Genomic DNA, 13,648 nt, shown 5'->3' on the forward strand with positions numbered 1-13,648 from the left:
ATGGAGGGAATGTCTACTATCAGGTTGCAGTAGAACAGCATCCTTAACATTGTGGAGGTGGTAAAGCTCCTCTGCATCTAAAACATAGAGTAAGAGAAAAGGATTGCAGACCTGCAACGGTATTCCAGGATAAATGACTGCTTCATATTAAACCCCGCTCATACGCTCAGGCAGGGACTGTCAATAGCAGTGAGGAACCAGGGGAGCTGGACGTTAGCTCCATGGTACAACAGGTTGCTGCTTTCCTGCAGTCCAAAGGGATTGATCTGGACTGTGACAACATCGACGCATGCCACCCTGTGCCCAGAATAAACACCAGCAACAAACCAGCTATTATCTTAAGTGTAAATAAGAAGCACGAGAATGCACTGCTGGGACAAGGGAGAAAATTAAAAGCATATAAAGTATTTATCAATGAACATCTAACCAAAGAGCCAAGCAAGCATTGTACCTTAAGAAACTGGGAAAAATTCAAAGTACTTGGATGACAAACTGTAAAATCAAACTAAAAGGATCACTGGAGGAAGCTAAACTGCTGGTCATCAAAAATATGGTAGATCTCAAAAAATATACAAAACTAAACAAGGTAACAACTATACACTCACTTATCACACACTGAAGGGAAAGGAAAAGCTATTTTATATTAATATGTGGAATGAAACCTGAATATATGAATCAATGAGTGATCCACCTGCTCCCCATCTTTGTTTGCTGATTAGGTGCTTTACCAGCCCGAGGATCTGCCTGCACAGAATCTTAGCTTGTCCTAGGCCTGTGCCTCTGGACAGACACTGGAGAGGCATATATAATGCATGAGTGTGTGTGTGTTTTCAGGTTGTACTGCAACAGTAGCTTTTTTGGTAAAATTAGTGTAAAAACAAAAAACATTGCACACCCTTGAATATTTAATTATCCTTTCTGGAAAAATGGATCAAATTATTCAATGGAGAGCCTGGAACATTACTGTAGGCCAGTATGAAGGAAGCTAACAGCTAACCAACACATTAATTAAAGTCAGAAAACTATTTGCTGTTATGGAACCTTAAATATTAATTTTAAATAATTTAATCAGCCTGGCTGATTATTTGGAAAGCTGCCAATCTTGTTGGCAATAGCACTTCTCAGAAGATCCCTGGGTTTGCAACACCACTAGCATGAGAAATAAAGAAATAGTGGACTAGTTGGGGGGGAAAAAAACAAAACAAACAAACTGACTTTTCTTTATGAATTCATTAATACTTTGCACACCCACAACAGAAAAAACTGAAGTATATTGGCTGAAACATTAATGTTCCTGTATGTGGGAGTGTACAAAATAATAATAAACAAACAAAAAAACAACAATAGTTCCTTTTTTAAAGCATGATTCACCTTTAATAAAGAATGCACATAAAGCTACACATGTGTACATTCCCCTTTGACTACAGCAATTTCCTGTATATTGCACTTTAATGATGTAATGTGCTGTTACTGGTACAGGTAAGAACAAGACAAAGACACACTAAGGCAGACAGTTGATAGTTTAAAAAATAATAATAAAAATTTAAAAAGAAAAGAAAAAAAATGAGGAGGCTTCTCACCATCACACGGCCAGTTCCTGGAAAAAACAAAACAAAACAAAAACAGGAAGTTTGTCTCTTTGCACACACACACAAAAAAACCTGGTATAATCTGAGATTATACACTCACACATTTGCTGAGAAATCTTAGAAAGACTGAGGAATTTACTGAGGTTAAAATTGGATATATACAAGCAAGAAAACCCTCAGGAAAAAGGGGTAAGGAACCATAACACTTCACTTTGCATGGCTCGATGAACCTTGGACCATCTGCCTGCAGCATAAGTCTCAATTAAATAATAACCTTAATACTTGATACATGATTTTAGCCTACAGTGACAATGACATCTAGCCATGGTTATTTAGAAGAACACGTGTGCGAATGAGGTGATAACTGGATCGGGAACAGACTGACAGATGCTCGTTCACCCTGTTACAAATGCAAAGTGAAGTAGTTCCTTGACAAATAAGATGTTTTTAGAGTTGATTCTTGTGCATTTCTGACTTTAACACTAAAAATAATCCTCATTCACCAATTCAACATCCATTTTTTAAACCTACAACAGCCTTCATAATATGCATTTGTAGATATAAAGTGCAAAACTAGTAAGAATAGGACGTGAATAACATGAGCATGTTTTCTGTATAAATTGTACTTTGAGGATTTGTGCAAAAATGTTGCTTGTCACATTTTAACAGACAATTACAGTCAGAAAATTTAAATATCACTGTTGTTTAAGGACAAACCTTTTATGGTAAGCAAGCTGCTTTACATAAAGAGAGCAGCAACAGTGTCAACAGACACACATGCACACACATTAAGTATTGATGTAGCTGCCATAAGAGGTCCATACTGGTTTGTTATGTTGTCTGAGTCATTAGCAAGAACTGAAACAAATGAGGGCAGTAGTAGTTTGAAAAGGAGGGAAAAAAAGACTAACGTGGAATAACTAATAAAAATTCACAGTTTAAACACATACAATACTCGTTTGTGTGCCATCATTGATACGAGGTTTGCTGATTAGTAAATAGACTTTAAAACACTAACGGTTGTTAAATAATTACAACATAGCACAAAAAAATAAATTAAATAAAAAACCAATGTACAATCAAGCTGTCCAACATTATAAAGGTTGAGTTTAAATGTTGTCACTGGAAAAATTGTAGCATACTCTAAATGATAATTATGTCTAGAGACATTTGTGCTGTGTGTAACTGAAGCCCTTGATCAATAAAACTTGGGGTAGTTAGTGCTACTATTACCGTTTACGCTTCGTTAAAGTATCCGCTCTTCTATTTTCCAAATGGTACAAATGTTTGAAAAAAAAATCCTTTTCAGTTTATGTATTAAACACATCTCAGACAACTACAAGTGTAATTTATAACTTTAGTTCATAAATTCAGAATAACTCAAAATAAAGACCCTTCATGTGGAATAAATATGAACGAACCCTCTGAAGCTACAGAGTAATACCCAAATAACAGTACTGTGGCTTTTTAGGTCAATTTCTTCATATGAACATATAAACACGCACACACACTCACGCACACAAAACGATCACACCTTGTGTTGACTCAACAGTCGGCAGAAAGAGCACATGGAATAAATCTTCACAGTCGTAGGTCTTCTGCTTAGCGCTGTGTGATATTTTGTGGAAGTATAATTGGTGTGCAAGCAATCCCAGCAAAGGATTCTGGAAAATGCAAATCCCTCTCCCACTCATCTGTCTCTGTGTTGTACACCTGAACGATACTTGTGACATTGTTCAGGTGCCAGTTGTAACCTCCGACGATGTAAATCTTCCCGTCTAGAAGGCAGCAGCCCGCTTCAGACTGGCCGGCCCTCATAGGACTGGCTGTGGTCCACTGGTCGTTCTCTGGGATGTAATACTCGACTGCTAGCACATCAAAACAACGGTCAACATGGTCCATGCGGCCGCCCAGGGCGTATACCCGATCCCTGGTGCTGATCATGGTGTGCAGCACTCTGGGTTCATTCATGGGAGCTCTGAAGTCCCATTGGTCTGTCGCCGGATCGTAGCAGTGAAGAGTTTTCTTGTCATCCAATGAGACGCCGTATCCTCCTGAGATATACAGCTTCTCTTGACAGGAAGTCCCCGCATGACCCCAAATCCGGCGTTTTAATGGTTCCACATATGACCACTCATTCTTCTTTGGGCAGTAACACTCTACAGATGACAGGCTGCCAGATCGATTGCGCCCTCCAGTGGCGTACAGCAGTCCATTCAGCACATTTAGCTGAAACTGGATACGAGCCTCCTGCATGAGTGGAATGCGCAGCCATTGGTTCAGATGTGGATCGTAGCGGAAACAGCTGTCCACCGCCCCCTCGCCACTACGATACTGTAAGTGCTGTCCGCCGACGACGTAGACAAAGTTGTCTAGTACGGCAACACAAGCATGGCTGCACCCCGTCTCCATCTCCGTAAGCTCTTTGAACTGACGGGATGCGACATCTGGAAGATAGTACACCTTTGTGGTGACTGTGCGATCGTTGTCGGTGTAGGGCGTCCCACCAAAGGTGATGAGTGACATGATGTCAGAGCGAATGAGTGTCCGTGAGGACTGCATTTCATGCTGTCGGAAGGGAAGGATCTGGTAATTGAAGGCCTCGAGGAGATACTGGCGACACTGAACATCCTCCACCATGATGTCCACTCTCTGAATGCTGTCCACCAACTCTGAAGAGCGCATGAGGGGGAACCGCACGTGGCAGAGGACGCTGCTGGCTTGAGCCCGGCGAGACTCGTCGTACTGGAGCCACCTGATGGCGGCGTGGAAGAGGTTGATCTCACTGCAGTTCTTCAGTTTGTTGCTTTGAAGGAAGAAGGTGAGGCGCTCCATGGGAATGTGCAGGAAATCATCCTCCTCTGCAATCTGGAGGAAGTGGCAAAAGGTGAAGGCATCCACCGACTCCTTCAAGGAGGACAAGCTGAACGTGGTGGCCATCTGGCCGATGTGCAGGCAGGTCTCAACGCTCATCGCTGACTTGAGGAACTCCTCGCAGAGCTCCACGACAGGAACCATTTGGAGGAAGACAGCAGCTCCGAGGACATCCTGAATGCAGTCCAAGTCTAAAGTGACTTCTGCACTGTAGGCAAAGTCGATGATGTGTTTCAGCCCACGGGCAGACAAACCCTTCAGCTCAATGGTATCTTGGTTCGACTCCCTCATGCCTCCCGTGAACATAGCTCTGAAACACAAGGACGTGTAAGTAAACTACGTGATATTTTACGGTCCCTTGGAATTCAAAACTGCATACATTTACTTTACTGTTGAATGGCAATGGAGTCAGAGTCATTGCTCTACGTAAAATAAAATGAATAAATAAATTAAAAAAGGCCCTTTTTTTCTTGAGTTGTTCATTGTTTCAGGTCTGGTGCAGATGAACCAAAAACTAGTGTGCAAAGCAGTAAGCTTACCTTTTCCTGCATTTTTATGTTATTGTACAATTATCTAAATATTAAAATGTTTTAATATGTTTTAAAACTTTCTCAATTTCTGCTTCTCTAATATACGATATCGTTATATCATTTGGCAAATATGAATTCACTGACATACAGGAGACTGAGAATGTATTTTTACATTACCGAGATGTGTATTTAACTTTAAATGGATGTAACTGTTTTTTTTCCCTCCATTCCAGCTAAAAGCTTCCAGTTATGAATGCAAATTGGGCAGTGTGAAGTCTCATGCCTTAGACTAACCTGAAGTAATCACTACAGGCGGCCAGCACTGCTTTATGGACCTGGAAGCGCTCCTCGTTGATGGCCAGCACGACGTCAAGTAGCTGGCCCTGAGCCCGTAACACAGACAAGCCCTGAAGGAGGGTGGAACTGTGGCTCGGGGCTGAGAAAGTACAGCGAAGGGTGCTATTCTTGTTTGCCATACTGTAAAGAGAAAAAGGCCTCAAGTCACTCAAGTGATTGTTCCTTTTTTCACATCTCCCCTGATCTTAGTTTCTGTACTCAGCTTAATTTTTCAGTTACTAAAAGCTATTACCGCCTTTTCAAACATGCTGCATAGTCCAAGAGATCAATAAGTTGCGTCTGGTGAAAGCATTGCTGTGATGAAAATTTAATCTAATCTGCTAGAGTCGGCCAGGGAGAAATGCATTCTGTTCGGTGTCTTTGCATTAGCGAGAATGTGTCTGTACACTGGAGTCATGGTGAGGGGAAGAGATAGATTTCAGTTTTTTATGTCTAGCAGTAAAGTGCACAGCACTATCTGCCACAATTACAGTGGCTTACTGAGAGCAAGTAAGTATATCTGGTGGACACACCATCATAGGTACATGAAAAAGCATCACTTTGTCAGCACTCAAGGAAAAGGAAGTTCTCCCTGACATCACTGCAAACACATTTATTCAAAGTACATATATAACCTCAGACGAGCGACAAGCTTACATACGTTTTTGCTTGCACTTTTCCCCCCTGATATGCTTCATTTAACAAGATTCAAAAATGGCATCCAAGCACAGCAAGAAGGTTAAAAATGACCAAATGGGGCTAAATGGGAACGATAGGAGTTTTTCAAATCCAACAATTATCCTATATTAAGTCAAAACATTAAAATTGAGTCAAAGACAAGTGATGAGGTTCAACCTGACAACCAGCTCAACAACCCCACCCCTCCATTAGAGTGGACACAATGATCCAGGCCTTCTCTTCCAACATCAGTGTTTTGTTCAGAAATCAGTTTTCTTGCCCTAATAGGAGAAATTATAATCACCCTGGTGTAAATAAAATCTGTTCAATCCTAAAAAAGTAATTGAGAACTGAGAACTGTGTGTATAAAAATAACCAGTCTTGCAATTTTCATACCCCAGTATTGATCTCGAATATCAAGTGATGCTGATACGATCAAAAAGATTCGTTCCTCTGACTCTCACCTTTATTTTGTCAAAAGCTAACAAATACAATGTAGCCCAAATAGACATTTTCTTGCTTTGGAGGTTGTATTAGCTCATCTCACAAGAGCCAACAAAATAATTTAGAGAATGCAAACGCTGCTGGTTGGTACTGGTAAAAAAATAAAACGGCAAAAAAGTGCAGGTCTGGAATAAACAGCTTAAAACAGTGCGAGGATCCCTGCAGTAGTTGTATGACTGATCCTGTGTATGTGCATGGGAAAATTAATTCCTGACAAATTTCCTATTTGTTTGTAGAAAAGCTCGAGTACCTGGGTATCTGCTGAGCAAATAATATTCATCTCTGTCTGTGCATGTCAAAATAAAAGGAAAACAAAGTGGAAACTGCGCACATGCGCGCACACAAAACAGGTGAAGGGAAGAAAACGGAGAGTCTTCTTTTATATATCTGGACTAACGTGGTTGTTTGCCCGCGTAAAATAATAAAAAATGCAAACGTGTTCCATTTAGCTTTGGCAGTGTTACTCTTAATACTTAATGATGGCGTGTCCTACGGTTATCACGTTGACGTAATTAAGTGCACCTGCATGTCTCCAGTGGGGAAACCTCCTCATTAAAATAAACGAAATGCTTACGGTCTGCATTATGTTTTTGTTTTGTTTTTTTAAATATCAGAATTTTTAAAAACATGCCTAATCTGATTTTGAAGAAGATATTTGAGCCATAACAAAACAGAAACAGACTTTCCGCGGATGTGCTCGCAGTTTTGTGGTGACATTTAAAGCAAACTAGCATCGCTTCAAAGTTGTGACCTATTTATTAGTCTATCATAAAAATTATTAATAAAACTGTTAAAATATAGCAGGTTGTGTTACGGTTGTCTAGCCTCCATTCTGAACTTCTTTTTTCTTTGCTGTATCGATAAAAAGGAGCAGGTAGTCTTGGTGCCTGGAGGCCCGGACACCGCCTCGGTGTTTCCTTGATTTACGCCGCGGCGCTTCGAACCGTTCTGACGGACTCGGATCGAGCTCGAGTCCCGGAGCCGTGGGAACTCCCATCAGGGAAACACCGGACACCCAAGACAACACCGTGGACTCCCCACGCCCTCACCCACCTGTTCTGCGTATCTTTTGGAGCAAATTCCCCACCATCTGACTCCGCCATCTTCTAGCACATAGCAACACGCATAGGGCATTTTCAGCAGAGTTAACAGGATGCCAATGGCACGACTGGCCCGGTCATGGCTTCACAAGTCTGAATAAAGTCGATTGTTCCAGGATGGATGGTAAACAGCTGCCTGTCTGTAGTCCTGTGCCGAACACGGTGGTGACCTCACCTACCGGCTGCTTGCTGTACCTCCTTCCTTTGTGCCGACCACTAGAGGGCGCCACAGTCACGTGCACAGGTGTTTCAGTTGAGATGTCCCGTGTGAAGCATTGATCCTATAGGAGACAAAACTAGATTGTAACAGTAAATATCCATAAAATGTGTCTGTCATTCTATTCATACGGTAGGCCTGTATTAAAGTAGCACTTCTTGGTTGCCAGTTAAGTCTATATGTGTAAAATGTTGCGAATATTAAAAAAAAGTATCAATTGCAAAGCCTGTATGTAAACAATACAATAGTATATGAGCTGGGGCCTCCTTTATCAGATTTTTCTGTGCAGTAAATGTGATAGGACTGGAATGCAGAGAGACCAGTTCTGCACACAGACTGTGCTAATATGCAGAGAATGTGGTTTGACATTGTTGAGTTGAAATGAATGAGGCTTTCCAGTGAAAAAGTCTAGCTCATTAAAATGATGTCAAAGCAAAAGACTGTAACTTGTCTAAGACCATATGAAACTAATTCAAGTCATTTTTATTTATATAGCGCCAAATCACACCACAAGGCACTTTATATGATAAGGTAAAGACCCTACAATAATACAGAGAAAACCTGAACTTTCAGAAAGCAAGGCAGCAGTGGGAAAGAAAAACTCCCTTTCAACAGGAAGAAACATCCAGCGTAACCAGGCTCAGAACATCTTTGCTCATGCAGTCATCAGAGTTTGAGTCTGTGTGTGTGTGAATGTTAGACAAGGTGCTTAAACACTTTTTTCTATCTAAAATTCAAATGTGTTCTCTGGAGTGACAAATCACAATTCACCATCTGGCAATCCGATGGATGAGTCTGGGTTTGGCAAGGAGAACTGTACCAAGTGTAAAGTTTGGTGGAGGGGGGGATTATGGTGTACAGTTGTCTTTCACGAGGTGGGCTCAGCTCCTTAGTTCCAGTGAGAAGAACTCTTAATACTTCAGCATACCAAGACATTTTTACACCAAGCTTGTGGGAACAGTTTGGGCATGGCCCCTTCTGGATTAGAACATGACTGTGCACGAGCGCACAAAGCAAGGTCCATAAAGATGTAGAAGAACTCAATTGGCCTGCACAGAGTCCTGACCTCAACCTGAGAGAACGCAGCCTGGTCATCCAGCATCAGTCTGACCTCACAAATGTGTTTCTGGAAGAATGGTCCAAAAATTCCCATAAATACTCCTAAACCTTGTGGAAAACCTTCCCAGAAGAGCTGAAGATGTTATATCTGCAAAGGTTGGGCTAACATCATATTAAACCCTATAGACTAACAATGGCATGTCACTCAAGTCCATATGTGTGTGAAAGCAGAGGAGTGAATGCTTGTGTGCACAAGAACAAGTGCAGAGGTATTGGATGCCTGACGTCACCAAAGCAAAAACTGACTGAACCTGCAACATCAAATGTAAGAATAGTTGTGTTGATAAAAACTGAAACTTCAGTTAAACTATGAGCATGACTGTACTTTATTTATACATACACTATGGTATCCTGTGATAGTATTTTAACCACAGGCATTGCTTATCAGATGGCTTTTTTTCTTACCACAGAGATTAAAATCTTCTGCTCTGACCAGACGATTTTAATCTCTGTGGTAAGAAATGAACACACAACAGAACAGAGTGATCATCTTGCTTCTTTTATTCTTAAAATCTGAAGTAGGAAAATCCTTTCTTCTTCCAGTTCTGGGAATGCAAATTGCAGCAGGGTGGGAAACGCAAGTAGGTTGTCATCACTTTTTGAGAATTAAACAGGACACGCTCTACTCTGAACAATGTAACTTTCGATCTGAATGCCACAGAAGTCTCTTTAGTAATGAGTAATGTGGTTTTTGATGAGCTGCCTTTTTTAAGGTCACTGGGTTTTCTTTTTTGCGACCACTTCCTGTCATACCATTACCTCTCAACAGGCTCACATTTGTACTGCTCAGCGATCATAAACACAGCTTCTCTGTCTTTCCTGTTAGATTACACTGGCCAACAGGGGCGGAGCATGGGGGTGGCTTACTGGGCTTAAGCCCGGGTTGTTTTGTCAGAAGCCCGGGGTCTTTTGGAGTGTAATTTTTTCATAGTTAGATGTCTGGCTGACAACTGTATAAAAGAAAAAGTACACACAATATTCGAAGCACATAGTGCACACTGTGGGAATTTACGACTGTGCGTGAATCCCCCCTGATATTGGTATGATCCGAGCTCAGGCACTAAGAGACTGAGCGAGGGGGCGGGGCAGCTGCCGCCTGTGTGTGCGCTGTTGGAGAAACGGAGCCAGCCATACTAAGGAGAGCTTAAGTTTGAGCAGGTACCAAAGCAAATCATTCGTACTGTACAAATAATGTAAATATGACGGTGAATCACGAAAGATTGATATCAAACTGATCACTTGACCAATATTACGTTACTTGCTCTTCAGGTGAATCAACAAATGGCGAAATGAAAAGCCGAACAAATGCTATTTTTTTTAGAGAGTCTTAGCTTACATGTGTTTATTTCACATTTTCAGTTCTTACCCTCCCCGACTAAATCGGTTTCAGTTATGTACTGAAATATAAGAATGGACATTAGAGGGTTCTTTCAAAGAAAAAACTCAGGTAAATGTTATTTTATATATTATGCTTTGTATGTTGTTCAGTATATTTCTATGCAAAACAAGAGGGATTTCAGTACATAGCAGGATATTTACATACACTTTAGGGAGAAAACATAAAACATTTTTACTACAACATCAATTTAGAGTAAACTTTTGTTTTAGATAAATATTGAAATATCTTTTGAATTAGTTAAATGTCAGAATAAAGAGAGACAGAGCTGTCTATTTTTTATCACTTTGATCAAATTTAGGAGTACATATACACTAAGTTTGTTAATTAATAAGAAAACTCCAGACGATTCCATTCTGAGCTGAAGAAGCTTCTGATAGGTTAGTAGAGTCCATGTGAGTAAATTGGTGGCACAGCTGTGGATGCATATAAGGCAAAACACAGAGCCTGTTTCTTTGAAATGGGAAAATTAAGAGATGTCAACCAAAACACGAGGAAAAGAATTGTGGAGCTCCATAAGTGTGGCTCAAGTTTGAATACAATTTGGTGCCATTTGCAATTAAGAAATACAGATAGTTTCTCTCTTTACTCTTAAAGTTAACAAACATGTTTTTTATATTTATCAATCTAAAAAAATAAACATTTAGTCCGATTTGATCTTACAATTAAAAAAGTGTTTGTGTTTTGATCTGAAGAGTATGTAAATATCTGGTTTCAACTGTATATTTGATGATTGTCAGCACAAAGAGGGAGAGAGAGGAACAGAGAGGGAGATGGAGAATGAGGACAGAACAGAGATGAACAAGAGCAGGTGAGACACATGTTAGTCAAATGGTTGTTTACCAAAAGTATCACCATATCATAGGTCCTCATGTATCTCATACCTAGTGTTTCTTTTTAGGTTTGTTATTTTTCAAATTCTATATTTATTAAGTTATGCAGGCTTGTTTGCACAACAAGGCTAAATAATTATATAAACTTTTCTCAATCTAAATAGTGGACTTTGGTAGAATTAAAAAAATAAGTGTAGTGCAGGTCTATGATGATTTTTAGTGCTACTATCATCTAGTTCTGATTGTGGCTCTGTCTTTGTTAAATCCTAAGTAGTCCTGATTTTGAACTGTTGTAGCCCTGTTTTAATTCCGGATCAGTTTTGGGTCTGGTTGAATTGGGGTTTAGTCCTCGTGTCTTGATACAGCCCCGACTTTATTCTGCCTTGCTGCTTAATTAAAAAACTAGTTTAAGGTGTCCTGCACATGTGATATATATTTTTCCCTATATGAAGTCATTCTTTTTTGAACAAAACTCAAAACAGAGCCTATTAATCTTTCAGTCATTTCTAACCCCCCCCCCCCCCCCCCCCCCAAAAAAAAAAAATCCCCCTTTAGGGCTAAGCCCCGGGTGTTTCAAATGTCTGGCTCCGCCTCTGCTGGCCAACATGAGTTGTTTTTGTTTTATTTTCTTGTCATTGCAAAAACATACTGCAAAAAGTGAATTAACTTTTGCTTTGAATAATAATAATACAAATCTGCTTTCTTTCACAGCAAGTGTATGATGGATAATTAAAGTCAGCACTTAAAGCAAATTGCAACTGACTGAATTATCCTTTGGTAGCTTGTGTCTGACAGTTTCACGTTGTTGCCTCAAGATAACGGCAATGAACTAAAACCACTGAGGCAAATTTGCTTTTTAGAAAGTTTGAAAAAGTCAAACAAGTATTAACAAAGATTTCTTTATTCCACAAATAAAAACAAACAAACATTTATTGACACTGTAAAGTGATAAAGTATGAGAATGTTTAACCCTCCTTCTTTCATGTACTGGCCTCCTTACAGTGGGGGGCACTAATTATTTGATCCCTTGCTGAATTTGCACATGTCGTCCCTTACAAAGAAAATAATTAAAGTCTCTCATTTCTATGGAAGTTTCATTTTAGTGTAGAAAGGTGAAAAAAAAAACACATTACATGAACGTTATAAATTCATTTGTACGTCATTGAGTGAAGTAAGTATTTGATACTGTGACGGAGGTGTGGTCCCTGGCTTAGCTGCAGGGGAGGAGTGGTGCAGTGAGCTCAACGGGGCGGTGCTGGGGAGGCAGGTGAGAGCACAGCTGGTGGCTTTTGGACTGATGACAGTCTTTTTCCCTTTTTAGTGAGGTGGAAGACCAGAGAGGAGGGTTGGAAAAGCTGAGACCAGTGCTGACCAGACTGTGGGTTGTTGCATAAAACCCTAAATAAACTTGTGAGCATAACCAGTGTGTGTGGAGTGCATTCTACAGATACCCTATAACCTAGCCAGAATTCTGACTCCCATGGATTGATTAATTGATTCAATGACAGTAAATCAATCAAGTACAGATACTCCTGATCTCAACTCACTATGTGTATAAACCACACCCAAAGAGCCTTCAGAGGACGTCAGAGACAAGTGTGGGAAATCGAGGAAATAAAATATAAAATGACCATCAATCACCCTTGATCTGGATCCGTGCAAGAGGTTGTCTCGTGGGGTGAGGATGATCAGGAGAAAGGTGACGAATTGGCCCAAAACTACACAGGAAGAGCTTGTTAACCATCAATGCACTACACCACAATGGATTGAAATCTTACAATGCCTGCAAGTTCCCCCTTCTTAAGAAGGCACATGTACATGCCTGTTTTAAAGTTAATATCTGTGAACATCTAAATGATTCAGAGGAGGCCTGGCAGAAAGTGCAGTGCTCACATGAAACTAAAGAGAAATGCTGAGTATGACTCAAATATCACCATCCCGACAGTGAAGCACGGAGGCTGAAACATTATGCTTTGGTGCTGTTTTTCTGCTAAGGGTGCAGGACGGCTTCAGGTCATTAAGGGACCAATGGGCAGGGCCATATACCATAAAATCTTGGATGAGGACCTCCTTCCCTCTGACAAAACACTGAAGATTGGTCATGGATGGGTCTTCCAGCATGGCACCGACCCAAAACATACTGCCAGAGAAGTGGCTAAAGAAGGAGCATATTAAGGTCAGGAAGTGTCCTAGCCGGTCTCCAGACCTGAGTGGAAGGAGCTGAGGCGTCTGTGCCAAGAGGCAGCAAAAAGACCTAAAGCATTTAGAGAGTGTCCATAAAGAGGAGTGGGCCAAAACCTTTCCTGGGATGTGTCTAAACCTAAGAAAAGTTTTAGCGCTGTGCTTCCCAACAAGGGTTTCTTCACTAAGTACTAAGTTATGATTAAATACCTATTTCACTCAGTTGCATACAAAATGAAAGTACCATAAAAATGTCTTTGCAAAGTAAGCAAACTTAAACATTCACAGTGG

At 40.5% G+C, this 13,648-nt stretch overlaps 1 protein-coding gene and 1 long non-coding RNA gene across 3 annotated transcripts in view; one reads left to right on the top strand and one right to left on the bottom strand.

Moving 5' to 3' along the window:
- The window catches only part of LOC146653119 (uncharacterized), a 250,949-nt gene that overhangs the window by 169,589 nt on the left and 67,712 nt on the right, over window positions 1-13,648 (top strand). The gene's annotated exons all lie outside the window — the stretch shown is intronic.
- klhl26 (kelch-like family member 26) lies at window positions 1,806-7,797 on the bottom strand. 2 transcript variants are annotated; one of them, XM_085382923.1, is made up of 3 exons: window positions 7,565-7,797; window positions 5,288-5,470; window positions 1,806-4,773 (listed from the first exon to the last, which is right to left on the bottom strand). In XM_085382923.1, the coding sequence occupies exons 1-3, from the start codon at window positions 7,612-7,614 to the stop codon at window positions 3,192-3,194; spliced, it is 1,815 nt and encodes a 604-aa protein (XP_085239049.1). In that variant the 5' UTR covers window positions 7,615-7,797; the 3' UTR covers window positions 1,806-3,191. The 2 variants fall into 2 exon arrangements, with proteins under 2 accessions (XP_085239049.1, XP_085239050.1); XM_085382924.1 differs by lacking the exon at window positions 5,288-5,470.

The sequence above is a fragment of the Rhamphochromis longiceps genome, linkage group LG15, assembly GCF_057381845.1.
Source record: "Rhamphochromis longiceps isolate RC_006_pf linkage group LG15, R_longiceps_female_GT1.1, whole genome shotgun sequence".
In the NCBI taxonomy this organism is placed as follows: domain Eukaryota; kingdom Metazoa; phylum Chordata; class Actinopteri; order Cichliformes; family Cichlidae; genus Rhamphochromis; species Rhamphochromis longiceps.

What these genes read in the sequence shown, in the direction of transcription:
- klhl26 (XM_085382923.1), bottom strand. Translation starts at nt 7,614, where the DNA reads ATGGCGGAGTCAGATGGTGGGGAATTTGCTCCAAAAGATACGCAGAAC. An exon ending in CCAAAAGATACGCAGAACAG is followed by an intron (nt 5,471 to 7,564) that starts GTGGGTGAGGGC and finishes TTCTCTTTACAG; the next exon opens with TATGGCAAACAAGAATAGCA. An exon ending in GCCTGTAGTGATTACTTCAG is followed by an intron (nt 4,774 to 5,287) that starts GTTAGTCTAAGG and finishes CTTGTGTTTCAG; the next exon opens with AGCTATGTTCACGGGAGGCA.